The sequence below is a fragment of the Mastomys coucha genome, unplaced genomic scaffold (assembly GCF_008632895.1).
Source record: "Mastomys coucha isolate ucsf_1 unplaced genomic scaffold, UCSF_Mcou_1 pScaffold20, whole genome shotgun sequence".
Lineage (NCBI taxonomy): Eukaryota > Metazoa > Chordata > Mammalia > Rodentia > Muridae > Mastomys > Mastomys coucha.
This window is the reverse complement of record NW_022196903.1, coordinates 75577706-75603942: the sequence shown is the minus strand read 5'-3', so window position 1 is coordinate 75603942 and position 26237 is coordinate 75577706. Positions and strand designations below refer to the sequence as shown.

Here is a 26237-nt window from a genome sequence, read left to right as displayed (position 1 = left end):
TTGTCACTCAAGTTCAAATATGGCAGTCTTCCTCCCATCTTTCCTTAGAGCATGCCTGCTTTCCATCCCTTTCCAGCCCTTTCCCCACAGAGGGGAAGGGCTGAGGTGGGGCCACGATCTGACCTCTTGCCTTAGGTAAGTCTTCAGTTCCTCTATCTGCTTAATAACTCAACCTCAACCTACAATCTACGCACTGAGCCCTCATCTCCAGGGATCCTTTTAAATCCTTAAGCCTTCCCAGGTCCTGCAGAGGCCATACTTTCCCATAACTAAGGGTGACCACAGAGGGTTAGGTGTGACCATACAGACATGAAGCAAAGGAAGATTTTCATGGAATGTTTATTTTTGATACCATTCTAATTTTGGATTTAATTCTCACCTCTGGTTTTCCATTCTTTTCTTGGAAATCCAAACTATTTTTTAAACAAAATATTATTTAAATATCATGAGTCTCTGAAGTCACGAGATTTTTCTCTCTCCAAAAGGGAAGGACACACGGTTTCTATTTTTATGCAGCATTTTCAAATACACATGTCAATATATATTTTATAAACTACTAAAAAATAAAACCCTTTATCCTCTGAGGTTATTGATGTATCCTAAAGTCTTCAATATATCTCATAATACAGTAAGTTCTATTCATCTTCATGAATGAGGTGGGGACTAGACTAAAAATAGGATTTTAATCCCTGAGGTGTCAGTTAAAATGCAGAGGTTGCCAAGATTTTTTTTTTTCATTTTAAAAATTAGCTTTAAATAATTAGCATGGATCATGCTATCTCAATCAAAACCATTTCCTCTACATGGAGTCCTTTAGAAAATTACATTTTCTGGGTTATGGTCACCCTGATGCCCCAGCTCTCCAGCTATGAGATTTTTTTTTTTCCTTTTGTAAAGGAATAGCACAGGATAAGTCTGTCCAAACTTCTGAGCTCTTCGGAAGGACAGTTTGTCCCATTGCTGTCACGTGGTTGGAGAGGAAATTCTCAGCACCTTTCCAAGACCTAGAAGCATAGGGCTGGTGTGCCCAGGTGGCTGTCGAGACCTGAAAAGTCAGATGCCCCTGCCTGGGTTGTCTGTTTCTTCAGAGGCAAGAATCTAGAGCAAACCCCCATGCCCTTGGGAAAGCAAGGCTGGCGCTATGTACTCTCCGGCCACATTAACAGAGCTGGCTTCATGCACATCGTCCCTGCCTGCAGAACCCACTCTCTTTTCAGTGTGGTCTGCAGAGGTTCTGGGTTCCACACTGAGCCCTAGTAGTAGCGGTTCAGGCTCCTGGTGCCCGGCACCTCAGGCTGCCCGTTCATCCAGATCTCCCTGATGATGCGTTCGCGCTCCTCCAACCGCTGTGCGCGCTCCAGCTCCTCTGCAGAGGTGAACACATTCTTGTTTAAAGTCCTCTCGAAGCGGCGGTGTCTGCGCACTGAGAGGTCCGAGGCTGTGTCCTCGCTACCATCCTCGCTGTCGCTGCTATCGCTGCTGCTCTCGCGGTCCTGCAAGCACCTCCTCCGAGGACCCCGCTGGCAGTCTGTGCGGCAAGAGATCCTCATCACCAAGGCGGCCAAGGTCAGGAACAGGCCGATGCACACACCAGAGACAAAGTACAGAGCAGCTCGCTCAGGGTTTTCTGCAGAGAGAGGAAGAAGGAGAAGACGTCGGACAGGAGCCAAGTCTCCATGCAGGGTCGGGGGCACAGACCCACACTCTCACCAGAACCCAAACTTAAATATGACAACCAAGACCAGCCTTCTCAGGAACAAATTTCATAACGTTTCCAAACAGCGTTATTAGGCCAGGCATGGTGGTTTGCGCCTATGAACAAACCCAGCATTTGAGAGACTGAAACAGGAGGATTGATGGGACATCCAGGCCAGAGCGAGACTATCTCAAAAAGAGTCAAAAGAGAATGACAAGTGGCTCAGTGAATACAGATACTTTTCTCCAAGACTGAGGACCTGAATTCTATTGCAGGAAGACACGTGGTGGGGAGAAAGAGTGGATGGACTCCCTCCAATTGTCCTCTGATCTCCAAATACATGCCGTGGCACAGTACACTGGCACAGTGTACCAGGAAACAAACACATACACACACACACACACACACACACAAACAAATGTGATAAAATGAAAAAGAAGGGAAAGACAGAATGAATAAATGAATGGATGAATGAATGAATGAATACATTGGTAATGACACTTGGCCAACAGCACATTTGTTAGGGGCAAAGGGTTTATGAGATTATCACTCTTGTTTCAACTTTAACTTTGAAATTATTTCCAAATGAAAAAGTACATGTGTAATCTTTGTGTCTGGTTAATTTCACTGTGTGTTTGTGTGTGTGTGTGTGTGTGTGTAAAACTTTTTAATACTAAGTTTAGAATAATTTTTAAAGTTAAAAGACCCAAGAAATTAAAAGGTAGAAAAACTAATAACTTAGCCTCTCCCACATGGAATAACTGTTCAGTTGGAGCCATGTGTGTTTATGAAGGTCCCTCTTTCTGAAGGTTTTCGCCCATCATGCACAGCCTCTGAATTACTGCCATCACCATGAGGTGGCTCCACCTCCTAGTATCGATGCCTTGATCAGTCAACCTCTTCTCCTTAAAGTCTGGAGCTAGCAAGTGTGTGTGTGTGTGTGTGTGTGTGTGTGTGTGTGTGTGTGTACATGCATGTCAAGAGTGTCCTTCAGGCATTGTCTGCTCTTGTGCTTCTGAACACCCTTGTGCTTCTAAGGAAGGTACTTTACTGAATAAGTTGTCTTCCTAGGCCCTAGAAACTTATTTCTACAAAATACGGCAAAAGTAACAGGTGATTCTAAGATGAGGTCACATAAAGCTCAATACCCATCGCTCAGATATTCTCCCCAGCCGCACTCCTCACAAGATGAAGTCAGCTGCTGTGGGGAAGTTGTTCATATAGAGGTCCAGGTATCACGGGGCCAGTGATGGCCTCCAGCTAACAGCCTTCAAAGGACTGAAGTTGCCAACGGCCATGTGGGTGAGCTCGGAAGAATCAACGGCAGGCTGGAGCTTGAGGTGAGGTGATGCGAGCTTGGCTTTCCAGCAGCTTTCTGAACTAAACTGAACTAAACTGAGCTAAACTAAACTAAACTAAACTAACCTAACCAAACTAACCTAACTAAACTAACTAAACTAAGCTAAAAAACTACAGAGTTTAGCCCTGTATTAAAGAGCTCAGCTAAGCCATACGAGGCTTTCTGAACCACAGAAACTAAGGAACATGCGCAATTTTTTTTAGGATTTATTCATATTTACATTTACATTTATGTGGGGGGGGTCATATGTATGTGAGTGCATGTAACTTAGGAGGCCAGAGGCCATTGGATCCTCTAGAGCTGTAGTTACAGGTGGACATGAACACCTGTTGTGGATGCTGAGAATGAATTCAGGTCCTCTACCAAAGCAGTACCTGCTCTTAATTGCTAAGCCATCTCTCTAGCCATCTGTGTTGTTTTAGGACTTAAATTTGGGGTAATTAGAATACAGCCATATGTAACTCATGTGATCCATAGCACATCTCAAACCATTGAGAAATGACCTCATTAAGTTCACCGAAAGAGGAGGCAGGCCTGGGGTGCTTGGCTAAGGGATATAGTTCTTCTACTGATGAGGTGTGTGTTAGGTGGGGCCCTTGGTGGCCTTGGTGGTATGCACTCAACCAAATGAGAATCACTGGGAAAACAGAGCAGTTGTCCCTTTTGTGAAGACATGCCTGGCCAAGGTCATAGGCATTAGTCAAACTGAGACAACTTACATATACATCAGCAAAACAATTTTCCATAGTCTATAACCACTCGGAACATGAATCAACATGTTATTTGGGTACATCAAACAATAGAAATGGGATCACAGATGACATGGGATAGCTTTGTAAATTTCAAGCTCGGAACGGTGGCACAGACCTGTAATTTCAGCAGTCTGGGAGTGGAAGCAGCAGGATCAGGAGTTTAAGTTCATCATACCCAGCTACTGAGTTCAAGGCCAGCTTGAGCTACATGAGACCCTGTCTTGGGAAGGGGGTATATTTCTTAGTGAGATATCAGATCTGTGTGTTTATGGGAATAACACGTGCTCTGTAGAACAGACCTATAAAGTTCATTAAGTTGTTTATGGACTGCATTTAAACTGATTCTCATATTTTTACATGTTAGTGATTTAAAGATAGGGCTGGCAAGCTGACTCAGCAGGAAATGGAGCTTGCTGAGCAATCCTGGAAAACTGAGTTTGATCCTTGGAACCCACATAAAGTAAGAAAACAGAAAACAGACAACAGGACCCTGGAACATCGTACTCTCTCCTTCGCTCTGCTTCATGGATTCTGTAAGGTGAACAGCCATGTTCTACCACAGCTTCCCACTATGGTGGACCGAAACCTTGGAAATGATGAGACAAAAGAAATCCTTCAGCCTTTAAATTGTTCCTTCTATTGGTCACAACAATGAAAAATTATATCACCAATCACCGAGTATGAGAAAAACCCAATTTCTGAGGTAAGAGTTGATGGCTGTGATGAGTTAGCCACGTGGAGATCAGGAAAAGTGTTCCAGAGGGTGCCCAAGCAGCTGTGTGGGAGACCATGAGGTGTCGACCTTACAGAGAGGAACTAAGCCACCCTTCTCTAGATTTTGTAAATCCTGATTTCTACTTCTTTGATGAACAAAACAAACCAAATGACCAAAGGTAACTTGGAGAGGGCAGGCTTTATTTGGCTTACATGTCTCAATCACGGCACATCACTGAAGGAAGTCAGGGCAGGAACTCAACAGGGCAGGAACCTGAAGTCAGGCACATAAGCCAAGGCCATGGAGGAGTGCTACTTTTTCGCTTGCACATATGCCCCTGCCTCCAGATTGCTCAGCTTGCTTTCTTATCCAACCCAAGACCACTTGCCCAGGGAAGGCACCAACCACAGGGGGCCGGCTCCCACAATCAATCAAGAAAATGCTACCTAGACTTGCCTACAGGTCAGTCTGATGGCGGCAATTCCTCCATCAGATATGTCTAGGATTGTGTCAGGTTGACAAAACCAGCAGGCACATCTACGATTAATTCATTTTCACCTAGTAGCAACTTGTTATCTAGTGTCAGCTCGAGACAAGCCTAACTCTGAGACTCGTTGATAGTGGGCCTGAGCAAAAGTGGAAAATCATTAAGCTTTCTGATAGATGGGATGTGACTCGGGACATAAGAACCTGCCATGAGGTTAAATCCCATGAGTCGTCTTTCCATTGTGTAGCAGGAGGAAGGCGCTCCCTTCAATTAGTCACGTCAGCCTGGAATAGTCACTTCAGCCTGGAACCTCAAGTCCCACTGCACATGATAAAATACAGGCGGAGAGATGGCTCAATGGGTAAAGTGTCCACTGCTATACAAGCATATATAAGTGTCTGGGTTTGTGTTTCCATCACCTGTAACAGTTGAGGTGAGGGCACATGACTGTAACTCAGAACTGGAGAGGCATTGACAGGCAGATCCCAGGGACTCACTTGCCAGACAGCTGAGCCAAATCAGTGTGTTCAACAAGAGACCCTGTCTCAAAAAATGAGGGAGATACTGATAGAGGAAGATTTCACCCCCTGGCCTTCACGCCTTCACATGTGCAACACACACACACACACACACACACACACACGCACACACACACACACGCACGCCCACACGGTGAAATAAATAACTGGAATGGAGCGAATGGGCCTCATGGGCAGTATACAGGAGTAGATGCAGAGACAGACCTGCAGTGGGTTGAGTCTGGGCTCAGGAGATGGATCTCTGAAAGGCAAGAGAGGCTCAGTCTGGGTGACCTTATCAGACCTCATCCCAGTGATAATTCAAAAGTGTATCGCTGGGAAAAACACAAAATGAAAATCTATTTGTTGGAAAATGGGTTCTGTTGTTTACCAGAATCAAACCTTCCCCAGGGGCCATGTCCTGGCTTGGCTGCTCTCTGTGCAGAGATCCAACTGTCCCTTCTTCTAAAGCAGGCTTGACTCAGCCCCAAACACCCGCCCCCAAGTGCTACCAGCATTGATTTTTCTGCCACTGTCTGCTCAGGACAGAAATAAGGTCATTGTACCTGAGGTGACAGCTTGTCAGGAAGCCCAGAGTCCTTCCTCTTCCCACACAACCACCAGGGCCCCTTAGGCCACTGACCCTGCCTGTTTTGCTATGAGTCAAAGACAGCCTGGCTTTGGCTGTGAGCTTTGCTCTAGGGTAAACCATCTTTACAGTGGGAAAGTGTGCATAGGAGGGGAACCGTAGCAGATAGTTCTTTAAATATATACATATACATATATTTTAGTTTTGTATAAAATACACACACAGATACAGATACAGGTATAGATATAGATATGTTAGTTTTGAGATAGGGGTCTGTGTCTTGTGTAGGCCAGGCTGGCTTTGAAATTCTGATCCTCTTGCCTCCAACTCCTAAGAACTGAGGTCACGGGCATGTAGCATGCTAGCCTCATGGATGGCTATAAAAGAACCAATTTCAATGCCTTTGACAGAAATTTTCTTGGTTCTCTCCATGCTGTACCTACCCGAGAAGTCACCTGTGGTTAACAATGTGTTTGCCCGCCCTACCCCCACCATGGCTCAAAGTTTCTCACTGAAGGTGTCCTTTCCCCTTCCACACCGGAACTGTATGTATCACACTGAGGTACCATCAAGTGCAGAAATGGCCAGTGTGTAAAATAAGATACTGACAGTTAGGAGGCAAGAGCTCCTTGGGACTAACACATCCTTTCAAGTCATTTCAAGTGCTTAGTTTCCTGCATGCTTGTGTGAGGGGAACCTACACATGCATACATGTGCAAGTGGAGACCACAGCTGACATCCAAAGTCTTCCTCAGTTGCTGTCTACCTTACTTTTGAGGCAGGGTCTCTCAATTCAGACTTGTCCTTCTGACTAGTCTAGCTAGCCAGCTTGCTCCTAGCATATCCTGTCTCCACCTTCCCAGGACTGGAATTACAGGCTGCCACATCCACTTGCCATTGAAAAGGGCACAGAGGATCTAAACACAAAGCTCTGATTCAAAGAGTCCACATTGTGGAATAGAATATACACTTGGAGTATGTAGACAAATTTTACATGGCTGTTCTTGCCAACCTGGTATAGAGCAAACTCCAGGTAAAGAAAAGCTTTAGCTTAGGCATGGTGGCACACACCTTTAATCCCAGCATTCAGGAGACAGAGGCATGCAGATCTCTGAGTTCTAGTTAGTCAGTTCTGTTCAGTCAGATGAGTTCAGTGCAGTGGAGACAGTTGATCTGTCAGTTGGGAGCTCAGTCAGTGCAGTGAGTGCAGTGCAGTGGAGCTGAGTTCATTTGTGAATTCACAAAGTTCAGCACAGGAGAACAGAGGCAGCCAAAGCCAGAGAATAAAGAAGGATGCAGAATATTAGAACAAATTGCCAGAGTTAGTTTGAGGCCAAGAACAATTCAGTGAGAAGCTGAGAGAAGCCAGACTGAATCAGTCAGCTTGGAGAGGAATTTTAGCCTGAACACCTAAGTTGAACCTGCCAGCTTGTAGTTCAGAAAGAGCTACAAGCAGTGAGTTTACTCAGCAGTAAGCCTCTGAAAAGACAATTACATCAGGTGAATAAAAGTTACTTTTACAGAGTAGACTACCTTTAAAGACCTCTGGAGAGTTCAGGTCACTAAAGCAGTCAACAGAATTTAACTCTGCTCCTGCTTCCATGTCTTGGGAGACTTATCTCCACTCACTATTGTAGAGAGAATCTTTTATAAACAACACCTGCCAATAAAAAGGCTTATGACCAATGAGCTGAGGCAGAAAATAAGAGGTGGGATATCAGGCAGGGAGAGAGAGAATTCTGGGAAATAGAGGCAGGAGAGATTAGAGCTGTAACTGAGGAGACAGACATAAACCAGCAGGTAGCTGAACTCAGGATGGAATAAAGGAGAGAGTCACTCCAGGAACTCTGAGAGATAGATGTAAGAAGACAATGAAAGGAAACCAGCCATGTAGCTCAATTCAGATTAGAATAAAGGAGATAATAAGTTAAGAGCAAGTCAGAGAACAAGCTGAAGTATATGGCCTAGGTACTTATTAATAAATAATTTGTCTCAAGAGTCATCATTCTGGGAGCATGCACTGGGAGGAAAAACTGTTTTTGTTTTTTGTTTTATGCTTTTTTTTTTTTTTTACACACTACAAGACCACGGTGTCAGACCATGAGTTTTTGACACACTTACATTGGCAACATGCTCCAACACTGAACAGACACGGTGTAAGAACTTGGAGAAGTCTGTCACTCTCCAATCCCATCACAAGTGGAATCACTTTGGACCGCCTTGTAGTCTTCATGTGAAATGATGCTCTGGGCTCATGTCAGAACACCTAGTTCCCAGCGGGTATTGCTCTTTGGAGGAGTTAGGAAACCTTTAGGAGGTGGAGTCCAGCTGAAGGAAGTGCGTCACAGGATGGGTGGGGCTGCAGATGGATAGCCTTGCCCCACATCCTGTGCTCTCTGTTCTCTGATCATTCAAGATGCTGTAAGTCAGCCACAGATTCTCACCACCATGAATTATTCTCTACCAGGATAAACTTTATCCCCTCGAATATGAGCCAAAACAAATCTTTCCTCTCTTGCATTGCTTCTTATCGGGTATTTGCTCACAGCAAAAGGAAAGGAACTAAGGTAACCCTTCCCCAACATTCCCCAAAGAATGTTCACAGTCATAGATGAAAATACATATTGCATATACATGCACATACACTCTCAGGGATGGGAGGAAGGGAAGAAGGAAGAAAGGGATGGTGGGAGGGAGGGATGAAAACAGTAAGTAAGGAAAGAGGGGAGTCAAAGAGGGAGGTCAAAAGGTGATTAACAGGTGATAGATGGATGACAGATAATAAGTAGATAAGTTGAAAGAAAGATAGACGGATGGTGGATAGGAGATAGAAGATAGACAAGAAAACAGGTGGATAGGTAGACAGACAGACAAAAATGGATTTACTGAATCTTTGCCAGGATCAGGAAAAATGTCCTTGTGTTGATCTTCTACCTTTACTAACCATGGGACAGTACTAGTACCCATGGTTAAACCATTAAGACTGGGCGATCCATGTCCTGAGGCTGGGTGATCCACGTCCTCACTGAGGCTGGGTGATCCACGTCCTCACTGAGGCTGGGTGATCCACATCCTCACTGAGGCTGGGTGATCCACGTCCTCACTGAGGCTGGGTGATCCACGTCCTCACTGAGGCTGGGTGATCCACGTCCTCACTGAGGCTGGGTGATCCACGTCCTCACTGAGGCTGGGTGATCCACGTCCTCACTGAGGCTGGGTGATCCACGTCCTCACTGAGGCTGGGTGATCCACGTCCTCACTGAGGCTGGGTGATCCACGTCCTCACTGAGACTGGGTGATCCATGTCCTCACTGACACTGGGACTGGGAGATCCATGTCCTCACTGAGGCTGGGTGATCCATGTCCTCACTGAGACTGGGTGATCCATGTCCTCACTGAGACTGGACGATCCATGTCCTCACGAGCATGAGATGCAAAGCCATACTTGAGATGAAGGGTAGGAAAACAGTCATTCTGACTTGCATGCCCTGCCCTTACCAACTTGCTACACAAGCCTAACTTTTATTGTTGTTAGGTTTTTGGTTTGTCTGTTTATAAGACAGGATTTTGCTACGTAGCCCTGACTGGGCTTAAACTCTTGCTTCTCTGGCATCCGGTTCCTTAGTGCTGAGATTATAGCCATGGACCAACATGGGCTTCATTTTGGAAATTGCTATTCTCATTCTAGCCTAACTAGTTTTTCTCACACATAAGGAAACACGTTCTTTTACATGCAGCATCCCAGATACTCCAAGATATTCCAAGGGAAGTTCAGTAAAAGCAGCCAGACAGAGCGAAGGACTCAGTAGGTACCAGGCCGATGTTTCAAGGCAGGTTTTCTGAGCTACTGTAATTTGAGTCATACTAACTCACCTTTCTGCCTACATCACTGGAGTTCTAGACAGTTTGTTTTTACTCTCCTCTAACACTTCCTGCTTCGGGTCACTTCCCCCTTGGCCAATGACCCTCTCTGGTCTTCACCACACTCAGACATCTGTTAATTACCCAGGAGGCAGGGTTAAGAGGGCTTTTGTCATTGTTTTCCTTTAATAATAAAAATAAATGTATTACTCTATCTTGTTTCCTGCAGGGTCATTGTTTCCATGGGCAGGAAGAGGCCCTTTGGGGAGGTCCTGAGGCTGATTTCATTTGCATGCTGGGAAGTCAGAGTGTGCCCAGAAAACTCTGGGAAGGCGCAGCCACACCAGACCTGGCCTGGTCAGCTGGTCTCCAAGCTAGTGTACTGTGTTCTTTTCCTGGGGTTTCTCGCACTCCTCCAAGTGTTCAGTCTTTAAAGGTGAAGGAAATATGCTTACGAAATGAGCTCTCTTTAAAGAGAGTAGCAGGGTCGTGTGAATGAAGGAAGGATTCAGCAGGATCTCTTCACTGAGCATCACTATACAGACGGCTCTTTGTGGGATTCTGCCCCACACCACAGGAAAGGAAAGCCTTCTGACATCACCCCAGGCCTCTCTGAAATGCTAGAGGGAGGTTTCCCTCAGTCTCTTCCATCCCTGGCTTGTTCTGCTTGGGAACAGGGAATACTGTAGAATCTATCCCTGCTGGGCCAGTCTGACTTCTGCTCCTTTGACCCCTTTCACCTTCTTCCCACATCCCCTGGGTAGAAAGCACCCCACAGGAAAGCTTCCACATTCCCAGTGCTTGTCCAGTCACAGCTCACGTTTCTCTCTTCTTGGTGTACTCCTTTCTTTTTATAAACCCGGTGGCGACCAGAACCTCCTGGCAAGACAGAACTTCAACTGAAGATCAGACTGGCCTCTGGCTACATCTGTGAGGCATTTTCTCAATTGCTATTTGATTCAGGAGGGTCCAGCCCACTATGGGATATGCCCAGCCCTGGTCAAGTGGGCCTGTGCTATATAAAACCAGGGGAGGCAAGCTGGTAAGCAGTGCTCCTCTATGGTCTCCAGGTCCTGCTTCTGGATTCCCTCAATGATGGACTGTAACCTATAAGATGAAATAAGCTCTTTCCTCCTGCTAGTTGCTTTTGGTCATGGGGTTTTATCACAGCAACAGAAAGAAAACTAGCTTCCCTGAGGCCCAAGAAAGGAAGGATGAAGACGCCAATGCATACCTGACTCTGACTTTACCACTGCTAAGGCTAAGGCCAATGCTTGTCTACATCCTCTGATTAATCTCTCCAGCCTAGGCAGCATTTTAAGTATTTTTACCATAACCAGCTATACAGCCATTACCATTATGATAGTGAGAAATTTGAGGGCAGAATCCATGAGTCACTTTGGGGTCTCAGAACCCAGTTCATGTGTTTATCATAAATATGATGAATAAATTAAAAGATAACTTATGAATGATATTTAAGCTGTCTTGATTATAAACTCTAAAAGTTCAGTTAATACATTCATTATGTGTCCATAAGTTTATTATATGTATGAGTGTGTGAATGTATCTATGTATGTGTATTATTAGTTAGCTTTTTGTCTCTGTCACCAAAATATCTAAGCTAGACAATTTAATCATTTATTTCGGCTCAGAGTTTCAGAACCAAAGTTGCCATCTTGACACAATCTGGAATTATCTGAGAAGAGAGTCACAAACAGAGACTGTCTAGATCAGGTCAGCCTGTGGAGGATTGTCTTGCTGGCTTTAATAGATGAGAAAAATTCAAGCCCACTGTGGGCAGCACCATTCCCTGGGCTTGGGTCCTAGGCTGTATAATAGAAGGAAGAGTGAGCAGAGCAGTAGATATTCATGCATTCATTTCTCTCTGACATTGGATATGACATATGCTAACTGCTTCAAGTTACTACCTTGACTTCCTGCAGTGATTGGCTGTAATCTGCAACTGTAAGCTACGTAAAACCTTTCTTCTTTAAAGTTGCTTTAGTTGGAGATTTTATCACAGCAACAGAAATGAAACTGAGACACAGAGGATTGGATCCATGGTCACGTGGCTCCTGCAGTTGGACTGATATCATGGCAGTGGCAGGGTGTGGTCACCTCACTTCATGGCAGACAGGAAGTAGGCAGGAAGACAGGAAGAGGCTGCCAGGGAAAAGGTATCTGCAAGAAATGCTTACTCCTCTAGGCTCCACTTCCTAAACTTTCCAGAAACTTCCAAACCAACACCCCCATTCAGTGACAAAGCTCATAACACCTAGTCTTTTGAGTGGCACTTTATATCTGAACAGTGTGTGTTATAGCATGAATGTATTTGTACATATGCATGTACATATGATGGAATAACATTAGAAGAATAGGAAATGGGGCCAGCAAGCTATCTCAGAGGGTGCAGGCGCTTGCTGCCAAGCCTGACAACCTGAATTTGATCCTCAAGACCAACAGAGTGAAGAAAGACCAACTCCTACAGTTATGGTCTGATAGCCACATGCACACCATGGGCTGTGCGTGTGTGCACACACGTACACGTCCATGCATATACATAGAAATAGATACATAAAGGCAACTTTTTAAAAAAAGCAGTAACTGAAAAAAAATGTGAAAGAAACCAACATTAAGGTAACAACATGAACAAAACTATACAATAAACAGGGAAGTGAAGTAGACCATTGCCTTTTTACTTATATATACATGTACATAATTATTTGTGTTTACCTGGCTCTAGTCAGGGTACACAAATGATTTATATTTTTTTCTGAGTACATGTCACGCACTGTATACATTATTCTTAATTTCACATCCCTCTTCAAGCCTCAGCTAACCGCAGCTACAGTAGCTCAATCAATGGCAGTGATGCACCACCATTTACAAAAAGGGCTTCTTGTCTTCAGATATTTAGTAGGTTAAAAAAGTATCCTAAAAAATAGCAATAATTAGTACTAGAGAGATTTCTCAGTTTTTAAGAGCACTGGCCACTCTTCCAGGGGACCCAGGTTCAATTCCCAGCATCCTCGTGGCAGCTCACAACCATCTGTACCACTGGTTCCAGGGATCTGACAGCCTCTTCTGGCCTCCTGGGGCACCAGGCATGCACACAATGCACATACATGGTGCATCCAGGTAAAATGCCCATATACATAGGAAATAAAATAATGGCAATTAAGACTGTCTTTGCCCTTGGGGCTGCTTCCTTGTTTGTTTATTTGTTGTCTGGTGCCTTCAAGGATTCTCAGAAAACTGTGACAAGCAGGCTGAACATCACACTAGCTCCTCATGTGTATTGCCAAGTGGACTCTCAAGGTCGGCCCTTGGCCTCACATGAAAGCAAACCCTCTGTCATCAAATTGTTCCTAGCAAAGGAGACTCTAACTATTAATATCTGGGGAGCCGAGGAAAGAGGTTGGTGGCCAAGAGCACTTGCTGCTCTTATGGAGAACTCAGGTTCAGTTCCCAGCACCCACATCAAGCTGTTCATAACTGCTAGTAACTCCAGCTAGGGGATCCAAGACCCTCAGGCATGCATACACATGGATCAACATCACGACTCTCTCTCTCTCTCTCTCTCTCTCTCTCTCTCTCTCTCTTTCTCTCTCTCTCTCTCTCTCTCTCTCTCTCACACACACACACACACACACACACACTTAAATACAATAAATCTTTTTTCAAGTTTAAAAATAAAGAATAAAAGCTTTTGAAAAATCTTATAGATAAGCCATTCACTTAAAGGGGACTTGCTTTATAACACAGTCTTAACGAGTCAACAGTGCTTTGGAATCTCTCAGCAGCTAAGGGCAGGAAATCCTCCTTTCTGATAGTTGTAACAGAAACTAGAAACCATAACATTTTCTCCCATATTTAAATCTGTGACTGTCTCAGTTGAGCTGTGGAAAGCTAAGGCCCTCTACTACTGAAAGACCACCTCCTTCACAGAAACTCCATCCAGATTCTGCCCAACGACTGCAGTCAATACAGCTGGATCTGCAGGCTAGTGGTTAAATAAAAACTGTAAGATGGGTAAGCTAGTGGATTGACTCAGTTAATAACATGCCTGCGGTATAAGCATGGAGACCTGAGTTCAATCTCTAGCATCCATGGAACAATAAGAAACTGGGCATGGTGATATATGCCTGTACTCTCAGTTCTGGAGTGGTAGAGGTACCCAGATTATTCAGAGTTCTCCTAGACAAACTGGTAAGTTCCAGATCCAATGAGAGGTCCTGTCTCAAACAAATCAGGTGAAGGACAATAGTGAAAGACATATGACATTCACTTCTAGCCTCCACACACACATGCATAGCACGCACAGGTATATACACTCATACATACATGCACACACTAATACATACATGTACTTACACCACACATATGTATAATAGAAAAAAAACATATAAGACAGGTGTAGTGGAGCTAGCCTACAATCTTAGCAATTGAGAGGATCAGGCACTACTACATGAGACCCTGTTTTTAAAAAAAAAAAGTATCACAAACACATACACACACACACAATCTTTAATGATCCACAAAAATCTCTTCACTAAAATATTACTATATGTAAAATCAAATGACAAATTAGAAAAGAGCTATACGATCAGAAAAGCAGGATCAATATATAAAGAAAAAGCATTAAGAAAGTAAGCAGGGCTGGAGAGATGGCTCAGAGGTTAAGAGCACTGACTGCTCTTCCGAAGGTCCTGAGTTCAAATCCCAGCAACCTGACACATGACACTCTCTTCTGGTATATCTGAAGACAACTACAGTGTACTTGCATATAATCATAAATAAAACTTTGGGCTGAAGTGAGCCAGGCCAAAGCTAGCAGAGGTCCTTAGTTCAATTCCCAGTAACAGCATGATGGCTCACAACCATCTGTACAGCTACAGTGTACCCATATACATAAAATAAATAAATAATTCTTTTAAAAAAAGAAAAGAAGCAACAGTGCTGGAGAGGGAGCTCAACAGTTAAGAGCACCAGCTGCTCTTCCAGAGGATCAGAGTTCAATTCCCAGCACCTACAAAACAACTCACAGTCATCTGTAACTCCAGTTGCAGGGTATCTCATGCCTTGTTCCAATCTCCTCAAGGGTGGTACATATATATATATGCAGGCAAAACATCCATACACACAAATAAAAAACAAGTAATTTTTTAAAATTAAGTATCAACTAATAGAGAAAAATTGGAAAGGATCTGAGCACAGAAAAAGCAATAGGAATAGGTCTTTGACCTATGAAAAAATGTCCTCCTAACAAAGTCTGGAACACTGTGGGCTACAGGATACAGTTAACAGGCTTCCTGCATTTATATACAAAGTTTCACTGAAAGTCAGGCATGTCTGTCCAGTTATATAGCCTTTGTCTGCTTTTGGCTAACAATGGAGTTAAACTGGTAGAACATAGGCTGGACCACAAAGCTAAAAAGACTCTCTGGCAGTTTATAGAAAAACAGAGTTTGCTGACCTCTGGCCTACAGAAATTAATTTATGGTTAGGAAAACTTTTTCTTTCTTTCTTTTTTTTTTAATTGTATATATATGAGTACACTGTAGCTGTCTTCAGACACACCAGAAGAGGGCATCAGATCCCTTTACAGATAGGTGTGAGCCACCATGTGGTTGCTAGGATTTGAACTCGGGATCTCTGGAAGAGCAGTCAGTGCTCTTAACTGCTGAGCCATCTCTCTAGTCCTTACGGAGCCTTTTTCATCTATCAGATGGTCCAAAAATAATTAAAAACACTGTTCTGGGGCTTTGCAAATATCTCTTTATAAATGGGTAAATTAGAAAAGCTCTCTAGGTTCCTCCCCATCTGTCTGTGCTGGTGCCCTGAGCAGACTGTGGACATAAACTCTGCAGCCAGTCCTACAACACTTACAGGAAGCTCCACTCCCAGGCTCTCTAACACGCCCAGGATCAGAGGTGAGGAGGACACAACATCTGTCTGAACACATGGAGTAACTAGGACCAGCAGGACCCAGGCACACAAGAACTAAGCCAGCCTAGTAGCACTGGTTCCTTCCTGTCTGTCTGGGCTGGTGCCCTGAGCAGACCTTGGGCACAAACTCCCTAGTCAGTCCCACAACACCAAGAGGAAGCTCCACTCCCAGGTGCTATAACAAGCCCAGGATCACAGGATTCCAGAATCACAGGATCACAAGCACAGTTTGATTCTGAGGAGTTCTGACATAACCAGGATCACAGAAGGACAGGCTCCAGTCAGATTTAGCTAGGGCAGGCAGCACTAGAGATAACCAGATGACAGGGGGCAAGCCTAAGAAAATAAGCAACACAAACCAAGGTTACTTGGCATCATCAGAACCCAATTTTCCCACCATAGCAAGTCCCAGGCACACTATCACACTGGAAAAGCAAGATTCAGATCTAAAATCTCTTCTCATGATGATGATAAAGGACTTTAAGAAAGTCATAAATAACTCCCTCAAAGAAATACAGAAGAACATAGATAAACAGCTAGAAGCCCTTAAAGAGGAAACACAAAAATCGCTTAAAGAACTACAGGAAAGCCGGGCGGTGGTGGCACTCGCCTTTAATCCCAGTACTTGGGAGGCAGAGGCAGGTGGATTTCTGAGTTCAAGGCCAGCCTGGTCTACAAAGTGAGTTCCAGGACAGCCAGGGCTACTCAGAGAAACCCTGTCTCGAAAAACCAAACCAAACCAAACCAAAACAAAACAAAACTACAGGAAAACACAATAACACAGGTGAAGGAAATGAACAAAACCATCCAGAATCTAAAAATGGAAATAGAAAAAATAAAGAAATCAGAAAGAGAATCAACCTTGGAGATACAAAACCTAGGAAAGAAATCAGGAGTCACAGATGCAAGCATCACCATCAGAATACAAGAGATAGAAGAGAGAATCTCAGGGGCAGAAGACACCATAGAAAACATTGACACAACAGTCAAAGAAAATGCAAAAAGCAAAAAGCTCCTAACCCAGAACATCCAGGAAATCCAAGATGCAATGAGAAGACCAAACCTAAGGATACTAGGTATAGAAGAGAGTGAAGACTCCCAATGTAATGGGACAGTAAATATCTTCAACAAAATTATAGAAGAAAACTTCCCTAACCTAAAGAAAGAGATGCCCATAAACATACAAGAAGCCTACATAACTCCCAATAGACTGGACCAGAAAAGAAATTCCTCCCATCACATAATAATCAAAACACCAAATGCACTAAACAAAGAAAGAATTTTAAAAGCAGTAAAGGGAAAAAGGCAAGTAACATATAAAGGCAGGCCTATAAGAATTACACCTGACTTCTCACTAGAGACTATGAAAGCTAAAAGATCCTGAGCAGATGTCATACAGACCCTAAGAGAACACAAATGCCAGCCCAGCAAAACTCTCGATTACCACAGATGAAGAAAACAAGATATTCCATGGCAAAACCAAATTTATACAATGTCTTTCCACAAATCCAGCCCTACAAAGGATAATAGAGGGAAAACATAAGGAGCAAACCTACACCTTAGAAGCAAGAAAGTAATCTTTCAACAAACCCACACAAACCTAATCCCACCTCTTACAACAAAAACAACAGGAAGTAACAATTACTTTTTCTTAATAACTTAATATGAAAATTAATATTACCAACATATCCTAATCGATTGAAATTCAAAAATATGAGGAATTTGTTGACTGTCATCCAATGATCTCTCTAATTTGGTAATTGGAGAAATATGTCTAATACTGTACAATGCATATATGCTTTATGCTCGTTTGTACCTGACAGTGTCTTGCTGTGTACCACATAATGGTCTTGAAATCTTGCTTCTCCTATCTCAGCCTATTAGTAGTATTGTTTGTTTCATGTTTTTACACTATACTATCATTTTCAGAACAGCTTACATATTTCAAAAGTATTTATACAGCCAAAAGAAATGTAGACAATTAAATTGGGAGGTGGTTTGTAAGAGAACAACAAAGAGGCTGAATGCGTTGCTTGACGTTTGTAACTACTGTATCAAGTTTGAAGAAGAGTAACTTATAGTTACTCTTTCTGAGATGAATGCTTTTCAAAATCAGCACAGCCAATGAACCTGATTCTTACCCTCACCTAATGTCTGTGCCACACTCCAAGCAGAACCATTGTTCACTGAAACAGTTGGTGAATGACTTTATGGATAGGCCATCTTAATACACACACCATTTCTTAAATGAATGTAACCTGTTCTCTGTGGGCTGAGAATAAAGTCACTTACTCAAGTCAAATAGCTTTGACCATAGCAGGAAGTCTGTATCCAAAAATCGTGCCTACAATTCATTCCTTGGCACAGCAGAACTGTCAACTCTCAGCTTAGCTAAGATGGAGGTAAAAATCCTTTGGTGATGTGAGGGTCATTGAAGTACAGCCTTATTACAATGAACTCCAATGTCTAAAAATTGTTCTTATTTTGGGCTTGTACCACACACAGTAAGAGCCAAGATTTTAAATTCTACTAAATACAAAACAAACAAACAAAAAAACAATCAGAAAGACTTTATATATATTTATGTTCATTTAAAAATACTAGTAGTAATGTATTATTTTAAAATATACAGTTAATGTTTGGAGTTATTTAAAATTTATATTGAGAAAAACGTATGTATTTTCAGTATTACTGTAGAAAAGCATCCACATAAGACTGTTAAATTGATTGTTGTTTTATATCAAACAACTTTTATAATACTCATTTTTATTGTTATAGTATTTTATAAATTTTAAAGAATATGACAAAAAAGATATTGTAGGTATTGAAGGGGGTCTCTGGGAGGAGTTGGGGTACAAAAGGGAAACAAGAATGTGATTTAATCCTATTTACTTAAAATGTTTTTTAATGTTATCAAATTCAGATAAATTGAAGTCATGTATCTTTTCTCATCACAATGCATTAAAAGTTAAAAAAAAAAAAAAAGAAAGAAAGAAAAGAAAAGCCCTCTAGGTGGCAACTTGGTGGCTTTCTTCCTTGGAATGTGGATGGGACATGATCCAGCCATTGTACATTGGGAAACCAATTCTGGAAACACACTAGATCGTGTATGCAGTGGTTACTTATCACCGCTCTGAGAAAGATCTGAGCATTCCCACTAGCCATTGGCAAAGGCCTGGGCTATGGAGAAGTAAGTCATTGCCTAGCAGAAGGAAGAAGGTTCTCTACACTGACCTGCAGTGTCTCTGGGACATAATGGCAGATAGTATATTTGATTCACTATTCATATTCAAAACAAGGGAAAGGTGACCAGAAGGACATACCAAATTCTATGAATGGAACTGGGTGGAGCGGGCAGCTTTAAGATGACACTTCTTTCTATAACTTTTCACAGGGTGCTAAGGAGAAATATGAGAGGACAAGACAGGCCCAGTGTGTGGTGTGCTGATGGGAGCAGATAGACAGTGACCAGCAAGAAACTCACTGAAAAAGCAATTTTAAAGGAAAACCCTAAAAGAAGGGAGGCCTGCCTGAGCCACGCACATGTACTAAGTAACCCAATAGTTAAGTTAAAAATTAGTAATTATCCCATTTATTCTTTCTAATGACCCTACTAGGAATTATTAATGAGGCTATTATTATTAGTGATATTACCCTATTTATAAGGCATTGTATTCTGGTTAATGAGTTGTTTGCAAACGGTTAAGATAGGAAATGTTAACTCCCTTGATACAAGTGCTGAGACAGAAGAAATAAAACATGAGTCAAGGAAACATGGTGTCTTAGTTAGGGTTTTACTGTTATGAATAGACACCATGACCAAGGCAACTCTTACAAGGACAACATTTAATTGGGGCTGGCTTACTGGTTCAGAGGTTCAGTCCATTATCATCAAGGCAGGAACATGGCAGCATCCAAGCAGGCATGGTGCAGGAGGAGCTGAGAGTTCTACATCTTCATCTGAAGGCCGCTAGCAGAATACTGGCTTCCAGGCAGCTAGGATAAGGGTCTTAAAGCCCACATCTACAGTAACACAGCTACTCCAACAAGGCCACATCTACTCCAACAGGGCTACACCTGTTAATAGTGCCACTCCCTGGGATGAGCATATACAAACTATAACACATAGATGAGTGAGAGAATTCCACAGCCTCGCTAGAGGGTTTCACTAAATGGCCAAGATTTTACACTGCATATAGCTTTAAAATAGCAGTAATAGTTAAAGCATGCAAAGCATTTGGATTATTTTGGTATGTGTATGTGCAAGTGACATGTGCCTGCTCACATATGTATGCACACACTCATGTAGAGGGAGGCCAGAGGTTAACATCTGGTGGTGTCTTCCTTGATGGCTCCACCTTGTATAGCAAATCTGTGTCTGTCCCTTGAGCTCAGAACTCAATCATTTGGCTAGTCTAGCACTCCAGCTAGCTCAGGGTCCTCTGTCTCTACCTCCCATGTGCTGAGATTGCAGGCAGACCACCACACACTCACTGGTACTTATGTGGGTGATGGGATCTGAACTCCAGTCATCACCCCTGCATAGAGATCTCAAAACAGCATCAAAATAAATCGAACTGCATCCTCATGTCAGCACTATAGACAGATCATTTTACTACAAAAATACAGATCCAGCAAGATCAGAGGCAGGAAGATCATGGACAATACCATTATGGTAATTTGGGCAAATATAAGATGGAGTTCAAATGACATCAGTGATGGTGGGTACGGGGCATGAAGGGGAAACACGATAAAAGAGTGGAGTGGAAGGGATGAGCAGACAGACATCTGTAAAGAAGACCTGTCTACAGGTAAAAATCTTATTTCTGAGTTAGGTATACAGGAGTCTAGTCTAGGCTGAGCTCGGAAAGCTATGGAGCTCAAGAAGACAAGAGAAATGGGAATTAATTTAATTAGGTATTCCAATTGAATACTAGTCATACAGAATACGGCTAAGCAGGATGGGAGCAGGGCTCAGTCTGTAAATGATTTGCCTTGCAAGCACAAGGATCAGGCTGGGAGCAGGGCTCAGTCTATAAGTCACTTGCCTTGCTTGCAAGCACAAGGATCTGAGTGTGATTCCTAGAACCCACATTAAAAAAAAATTACAAGCACCCAGGGATGGGGATGGGTGCTTGCAATCCCAGGGCCTAGAAGGTGAAGGCAGGCTGATTCCTGAGGCTTACTGGGGGGCCAGGTTGGCCCTACTCTGTCTTTCCAGACCAGAAAGGAACCCTGTACCTTCAAAAAAAAAAAAAAAAAACCAGACATTACCTGCAGAATGACATCTAAAGCTGTCCTCTAGACATGTATACACATCTACACACAGTACCACACACAAACAAGATACAAAAAAATATAGCTAATTAAAATAATATAAAAAGTACCCAGACATCTAGCACTCACATATAAATTATAGCAGAATGCAGTCCCATTTAAAACAGACAGATGGTAGTGGTATATATATGCACATCCTTCTCCCCTCAATAGCACAGCATTTACATATTTCTATTTCATTTCCTATTCAGCAATTTTTTCTTGTCTTTTCCATTAAAATGATTCTGAGAGTTCTTGTCTCATAGTAATGTGTCTGCCTACATCTCTAATTATTCCCTTAGAAGAAATTCCTGGCAGTGGAATTCCTGACTATGTAATATATGCACGTTTAAGGCTTTGGGCAGATATTGCTGAACTACTCCCCAGAGAGCGCCCACCCACCTGTGAGTTCATCAGCTTCCATGTGTACACACTTGTCTCCCTGCACTTCTATCCTGTCCTCATTGCTCATGGATTTGCTAGAATTTTGAACTGTGCAGTTTTAGCAGCCATTTGCATTTTTCCTTATGCAAACTGCCAATTCTTGTCCTTTGTAGTCTTTTCTCCTGGGACTCTTTCCTTGAAATTCTTTGATTAAACTTGTTATTTTTTATATGTTAGAAGTTTCAACATCTTATCATTAGTAACTTATTTTGCTTAAGAGTCAGTCTAATATGATAATTATAATTGTAATCCTAGCACTTGTGAAGCTGAGGTAGAAGCATTACCATAAATTAGGAGCCAGCCTGGATTATATAGTTTATCATTTCTTTTCAGGGAGTGTTTTGTTGAACTGATATTGCTAGTTATTGAAATAGCTAATGTTGGGGTAGCTGTTGTGAAAAATTGGCACGTTCTACTGTAGCTACAGTATAAGATTCATGTCATACATACATTGGACAAGTTGTATCTAAAAGCAAATAGAAAGATCACAGAACTGTGTGACAGATTCAACAGGGATCAGAGGCCATGTGGGTCTGATGGCTTCCATGTGCACACACACCAACCCTATCTATCAGAGAACCAGAAAGTAAAGCCAGCTCTTTCCCAAAGGAAATTTAATCGGAAGCCAGGTCCCTTCTTCTTCAAACAACATCCAGAAATGCCAGCCACCAAAAGATGAAACACTCACTCAAGTGGGAGGGTTTGCACGTGTAATCAAAGAAAGAGCTGATCCTGTATAACACTGTCTCATCTTCAGAAACACCCTCAGTTAGTCAGCCATCTTCCAGAAAAGCCACACCCACCCACCCACCCACACACACACACACACTCGTCAGACAAAGGACCGAAACAGCTGTGTGCAATAGCAAGTAGCAAATGTGTTGCTAAAGATCTGGGCCCCATGGGTTGGACAAGAAGCAACAAATAAGGAGATGGAAAACTTTAGATTAATGATCAAAGGCTATAGAGTTCCAGTCTGCAGACTGGAAAGCTGAAGAAGCTGATCTCTGCTCCATTGTTGGAGCAGCTAGAAGCTTCCAGAATAAGAGGGACAAGTGATACAGGCTGAAGGGCTGGAAGCCTCCTGGACAATGCTAGTGGAAGTCCCCACTGAAAGATGGACTAGCCTCTAATCTGATGTCAATGATCAATGCTACTAGCAAGAAACATATCACTCAGAAAGAGGAGCACTGTAATTACCAACTTAACACAATCTTGACTCTTATGAAGAGAGAATCTCAATGACAATTGTCTAGATCAAGTTGGCCTGTTTCCGTGTCTATGAGGGATTGTCCTTATTGAGTTAATTGAGTTGAGAAGACCTAGCCCACTCTGGGTGGCACCATTCCCTAAGCAGGGGATCCTATTCTGCAAGCATGCATGCATTCACTCTCTCTCTGCTCTTGACTGTAGATATAACTAGCCATTTCAAGTTCAAGCCACTTTAATTTTCCTATAGATTTTGGACTCTAACCTGGAATTGTGAGCTAACATGAATCCTTTCTCACATGAGTTGTTTTACTCAGGGTTTTGATCAAAGCCACAGAAAACAGCACAAAGACACAACCTATGCGCAAACATCCCCTTTCTTCCTCTTTTTTTGTTCTACTTGGACCCACAGTCTATGAACAGAGACATCTACACTCATGATGAGTCTTCCCCACTTGGTTCATGTTCCATGTGCCAATCTCTGAAAAACCTATTAGACAAACCTGGAATGTGCCCTAAACTCTTTCAGTCCATTAAGGTTGACACTGAAGATCAACCAGCATACAACTGAAACACTGAGAGCAACCTAGAGAGATTGAGTCCTACAGAAACTAACAACTAGATAGAGGAGAAGGGGCATGGGAGAAAGCAAGGTAAGATCAAAGTTTGCCACAAGTCTTTCCTACCATACTTTTTATGTTTGCTTCTAATTTATCCTTATGGACAGTAACTATTTTAACCTATTTTATTCATCTTTGTGTTTTAAAAATTATCCATTACCTTTATAATTGATGAGTGTTCCTGATTTCAGAATCATTAAAAAAAAATGATGTTTGTGTATATTTATGTGTGAGTATATGCACCTGCACACAGGTGACTTTGGGGGCCAGAAGAGCATGTAAGATCTTCTGGGGCTGAAGTTACTGGGGTTGTGAGATGTCATGTGTGGGTGGGGTGAACTAAACTTTGGGTTCTCTACAAGAGTAGTATTCACTCTTTTAACTGTTGAACCATCTGTTTAATCAGAATCCATTTTTCTAAGCAGTTTTATTTATTTTTATTTTATCTTATGTGCATTGATGTGAGGGTGTGAGATCCCCTGCAACTGGAGTGACATGGTTGTGAGCTGCCATGTGGGTGCTTGGAATTGAACTTGGGTCCACCTGAAGGGCAGACAGTGCTAAGAACCACTGAGCTATCCTTCCAGACCCTCACTGTCTTGTTATTACACATATTTTAGAGATCCACCCCCCAACACACTTTCTAGCATTCACTTTAAATTTTAGTCCATGCTTATTTAATTTGAAAAAATGTTCACATGCATTAATTGGAGGGGCGGGGGACGCACTGGTGCCAAGGCATGCATGTGGAGGTCAGTGGACAATTAGTGGACTTGATCCTCCCTTTCTGCCATGTGGATCCTGGAATACGAGTTCAGGCTGTCAAGCTTGGTAGCATGTGCTTTCATGTGCTGGGCCATCTCCTCAGCATCCCCCTTCCACATGCTTGTTTAAAAGAAGCAAAAGTTTTGCAGTGTCCCACATAACACTTGATTCCAGTGTAATGGCAGAGGGAGAAGGAAGGTTGGAGAAGACAGAGAAACAGGGCCATGAGCTTTTTTCATGCTCAACAAGATCACAAGCCAGCCTGCAAACAGCGGCCAACTCAATGAATGACCACATTCACTGGTCACAACTCAGGGTCAGGCTGGTCAAAATGGAACCTTGCCAGGTGCCTCCTGTACTGAGCAGTGTGCCAAAGTCCAGCGCTCTGTTTGCTCTCTCCAGAGGCCCTCTCATCCAGTAGCTGGTTTGCCAGTATCCTTGAGACTGTGGAAATCCCAGACCCTCCCACTGCCCTCTGCTTCACTTTGGGGAAGTCTTCACAACAGAGTAGGTGGACCCTCCTCTCCTCCAGTCACTGTGTAAACATGTTGTCACCACCCCAAATGTCCTTACTCTAGCTTCACTGTTCTTTATCCCCCACACAGCTCGAAGAAACAGCAAAGGGTCGAGAAAGGTAACAGTGTGTAGTGTGTTTGCTTAGCCTGCAGGAAGCCCTGGACTCAGTCTCCAGCATAAACCGCAGTGGTGGCACAAACATGTGGGACATTCGAAGACGGTCTATAAGAAGCTATATCCTTAAAAATAATAACAGTGAAATCCCACTAATGAGTGTATAACCAGGAAGGAGACCTTCCTCAAACGGGATAAGAGTTGGATTCTCTGAGTCATGAGAGAAGAACCAGGGTATGTGGCACCTATGGACTAGACTCCCTGTGTTGGCTAATGCTAACGATCAATGTGACAGACTTTAGGTGCACCTGTGAGGGACTATCTAGATTAAAGCTCACCTTCAAGAATGTCTGTGAGAGATGATCTATTTTTAAAAATATTTTTATTAACCCCAAGAATCTCATATTTGCATACAATGTATTTTGATCACAGTCACCTACCCTCCCCACCCCCAGCTCCACTCACACTCACCCTTACCCCCTTCCAATTTTGTGTCCTTTAGGAGATAGTATTTATAATGTTAACTAATGTGAAAAAAAATCAGTCTCAGTTGGGAGAGGTGGACCCATCTCTGGAGCAAAGGATCTTGGCTGTGTAGACAGAGAACAAGACCCTAGTAGCAGCACTCCTCTGCTATCTGTTCCTGGTTGTAAGACAATACAGATGTCCATTTCAGGCTCCTGCCACCTTGACTCCCCCACCCTGGTGGACTATACTCCTGAACTAAGAGCTAAAGCAACCTCTTTCTCTCTTACGTTGCTTTTCTCTGGGTATTTTGTCAACGCAACTGGAAAGTAACTCAGACATGCTCCATCTTGCCAACCACAAATGAGCCAGATGGGTTGGTCCTCACAAGTTTCCTTACAATGGTCAAGACATTATAAATAGAAGCATTGGGTTTTACATTTGAATTCTTAAGTTGCCGATATGAACCCTGGCTAGAAAATCAGATTGTCAAATCAGATCCTTGGCATCCCTCTTCATACAATATCCATACAACTCCAGGCCAAACAAAACAAAAACAAAACAAAAGCAAGCTATCCAAACAGTAAAGATTAGAGCACCCATTCCAGCAAGACAGAGGTTTGATCATTTACATGATGAAGCATTTCCATGTGTTATTAAATAGCAGCTTTCTGTCTGGTCGGCAGAAAAAAAAAATCTTGAGGAGAAAGTCAGCCATCTTGCTGAAGAGCACAACTTTGAATCAAAAAGAGGCTAATAGGCATCAGTGTCTCTAAGACTCACACACCTTCTGTCTCCTTCTCTTCCAGCAGGCTCTTAAACACTTCAGAAGGACCTTGAAACACAGAACACACACACACA

At 42.8% G+C, this 26237-nt stretch overlaps 1 protein-coding gene across 3 annotated transcripts in view; it reads right to left on the bottom strand.

Moving 5' to 3' along the window:
- Nucleotides 1-322: 322 nt before the first annotated feature.
- Nucleotides 323-26237, bottom strand: part of Eva1a (eva-1 homolog A, regulator of programmed cell death) — a 57296-nt gene continuing 31381 nt past the window's right edge. For all 3 annotated transcript variants that reach the window (XM_031382247.1, XM_031382249.1, XM_031382248.1), the window contains exon 3: nt 323-1627. In XM_031382247.1, the coding sequence (XP_031238107.1) occupies nt 1254-1627 (374 nt within the window). In that variant the 3' untranslated portion in view covers nt 323-1253. The remainder of the gene's footprint in view (nt 1628-26237) is intronic.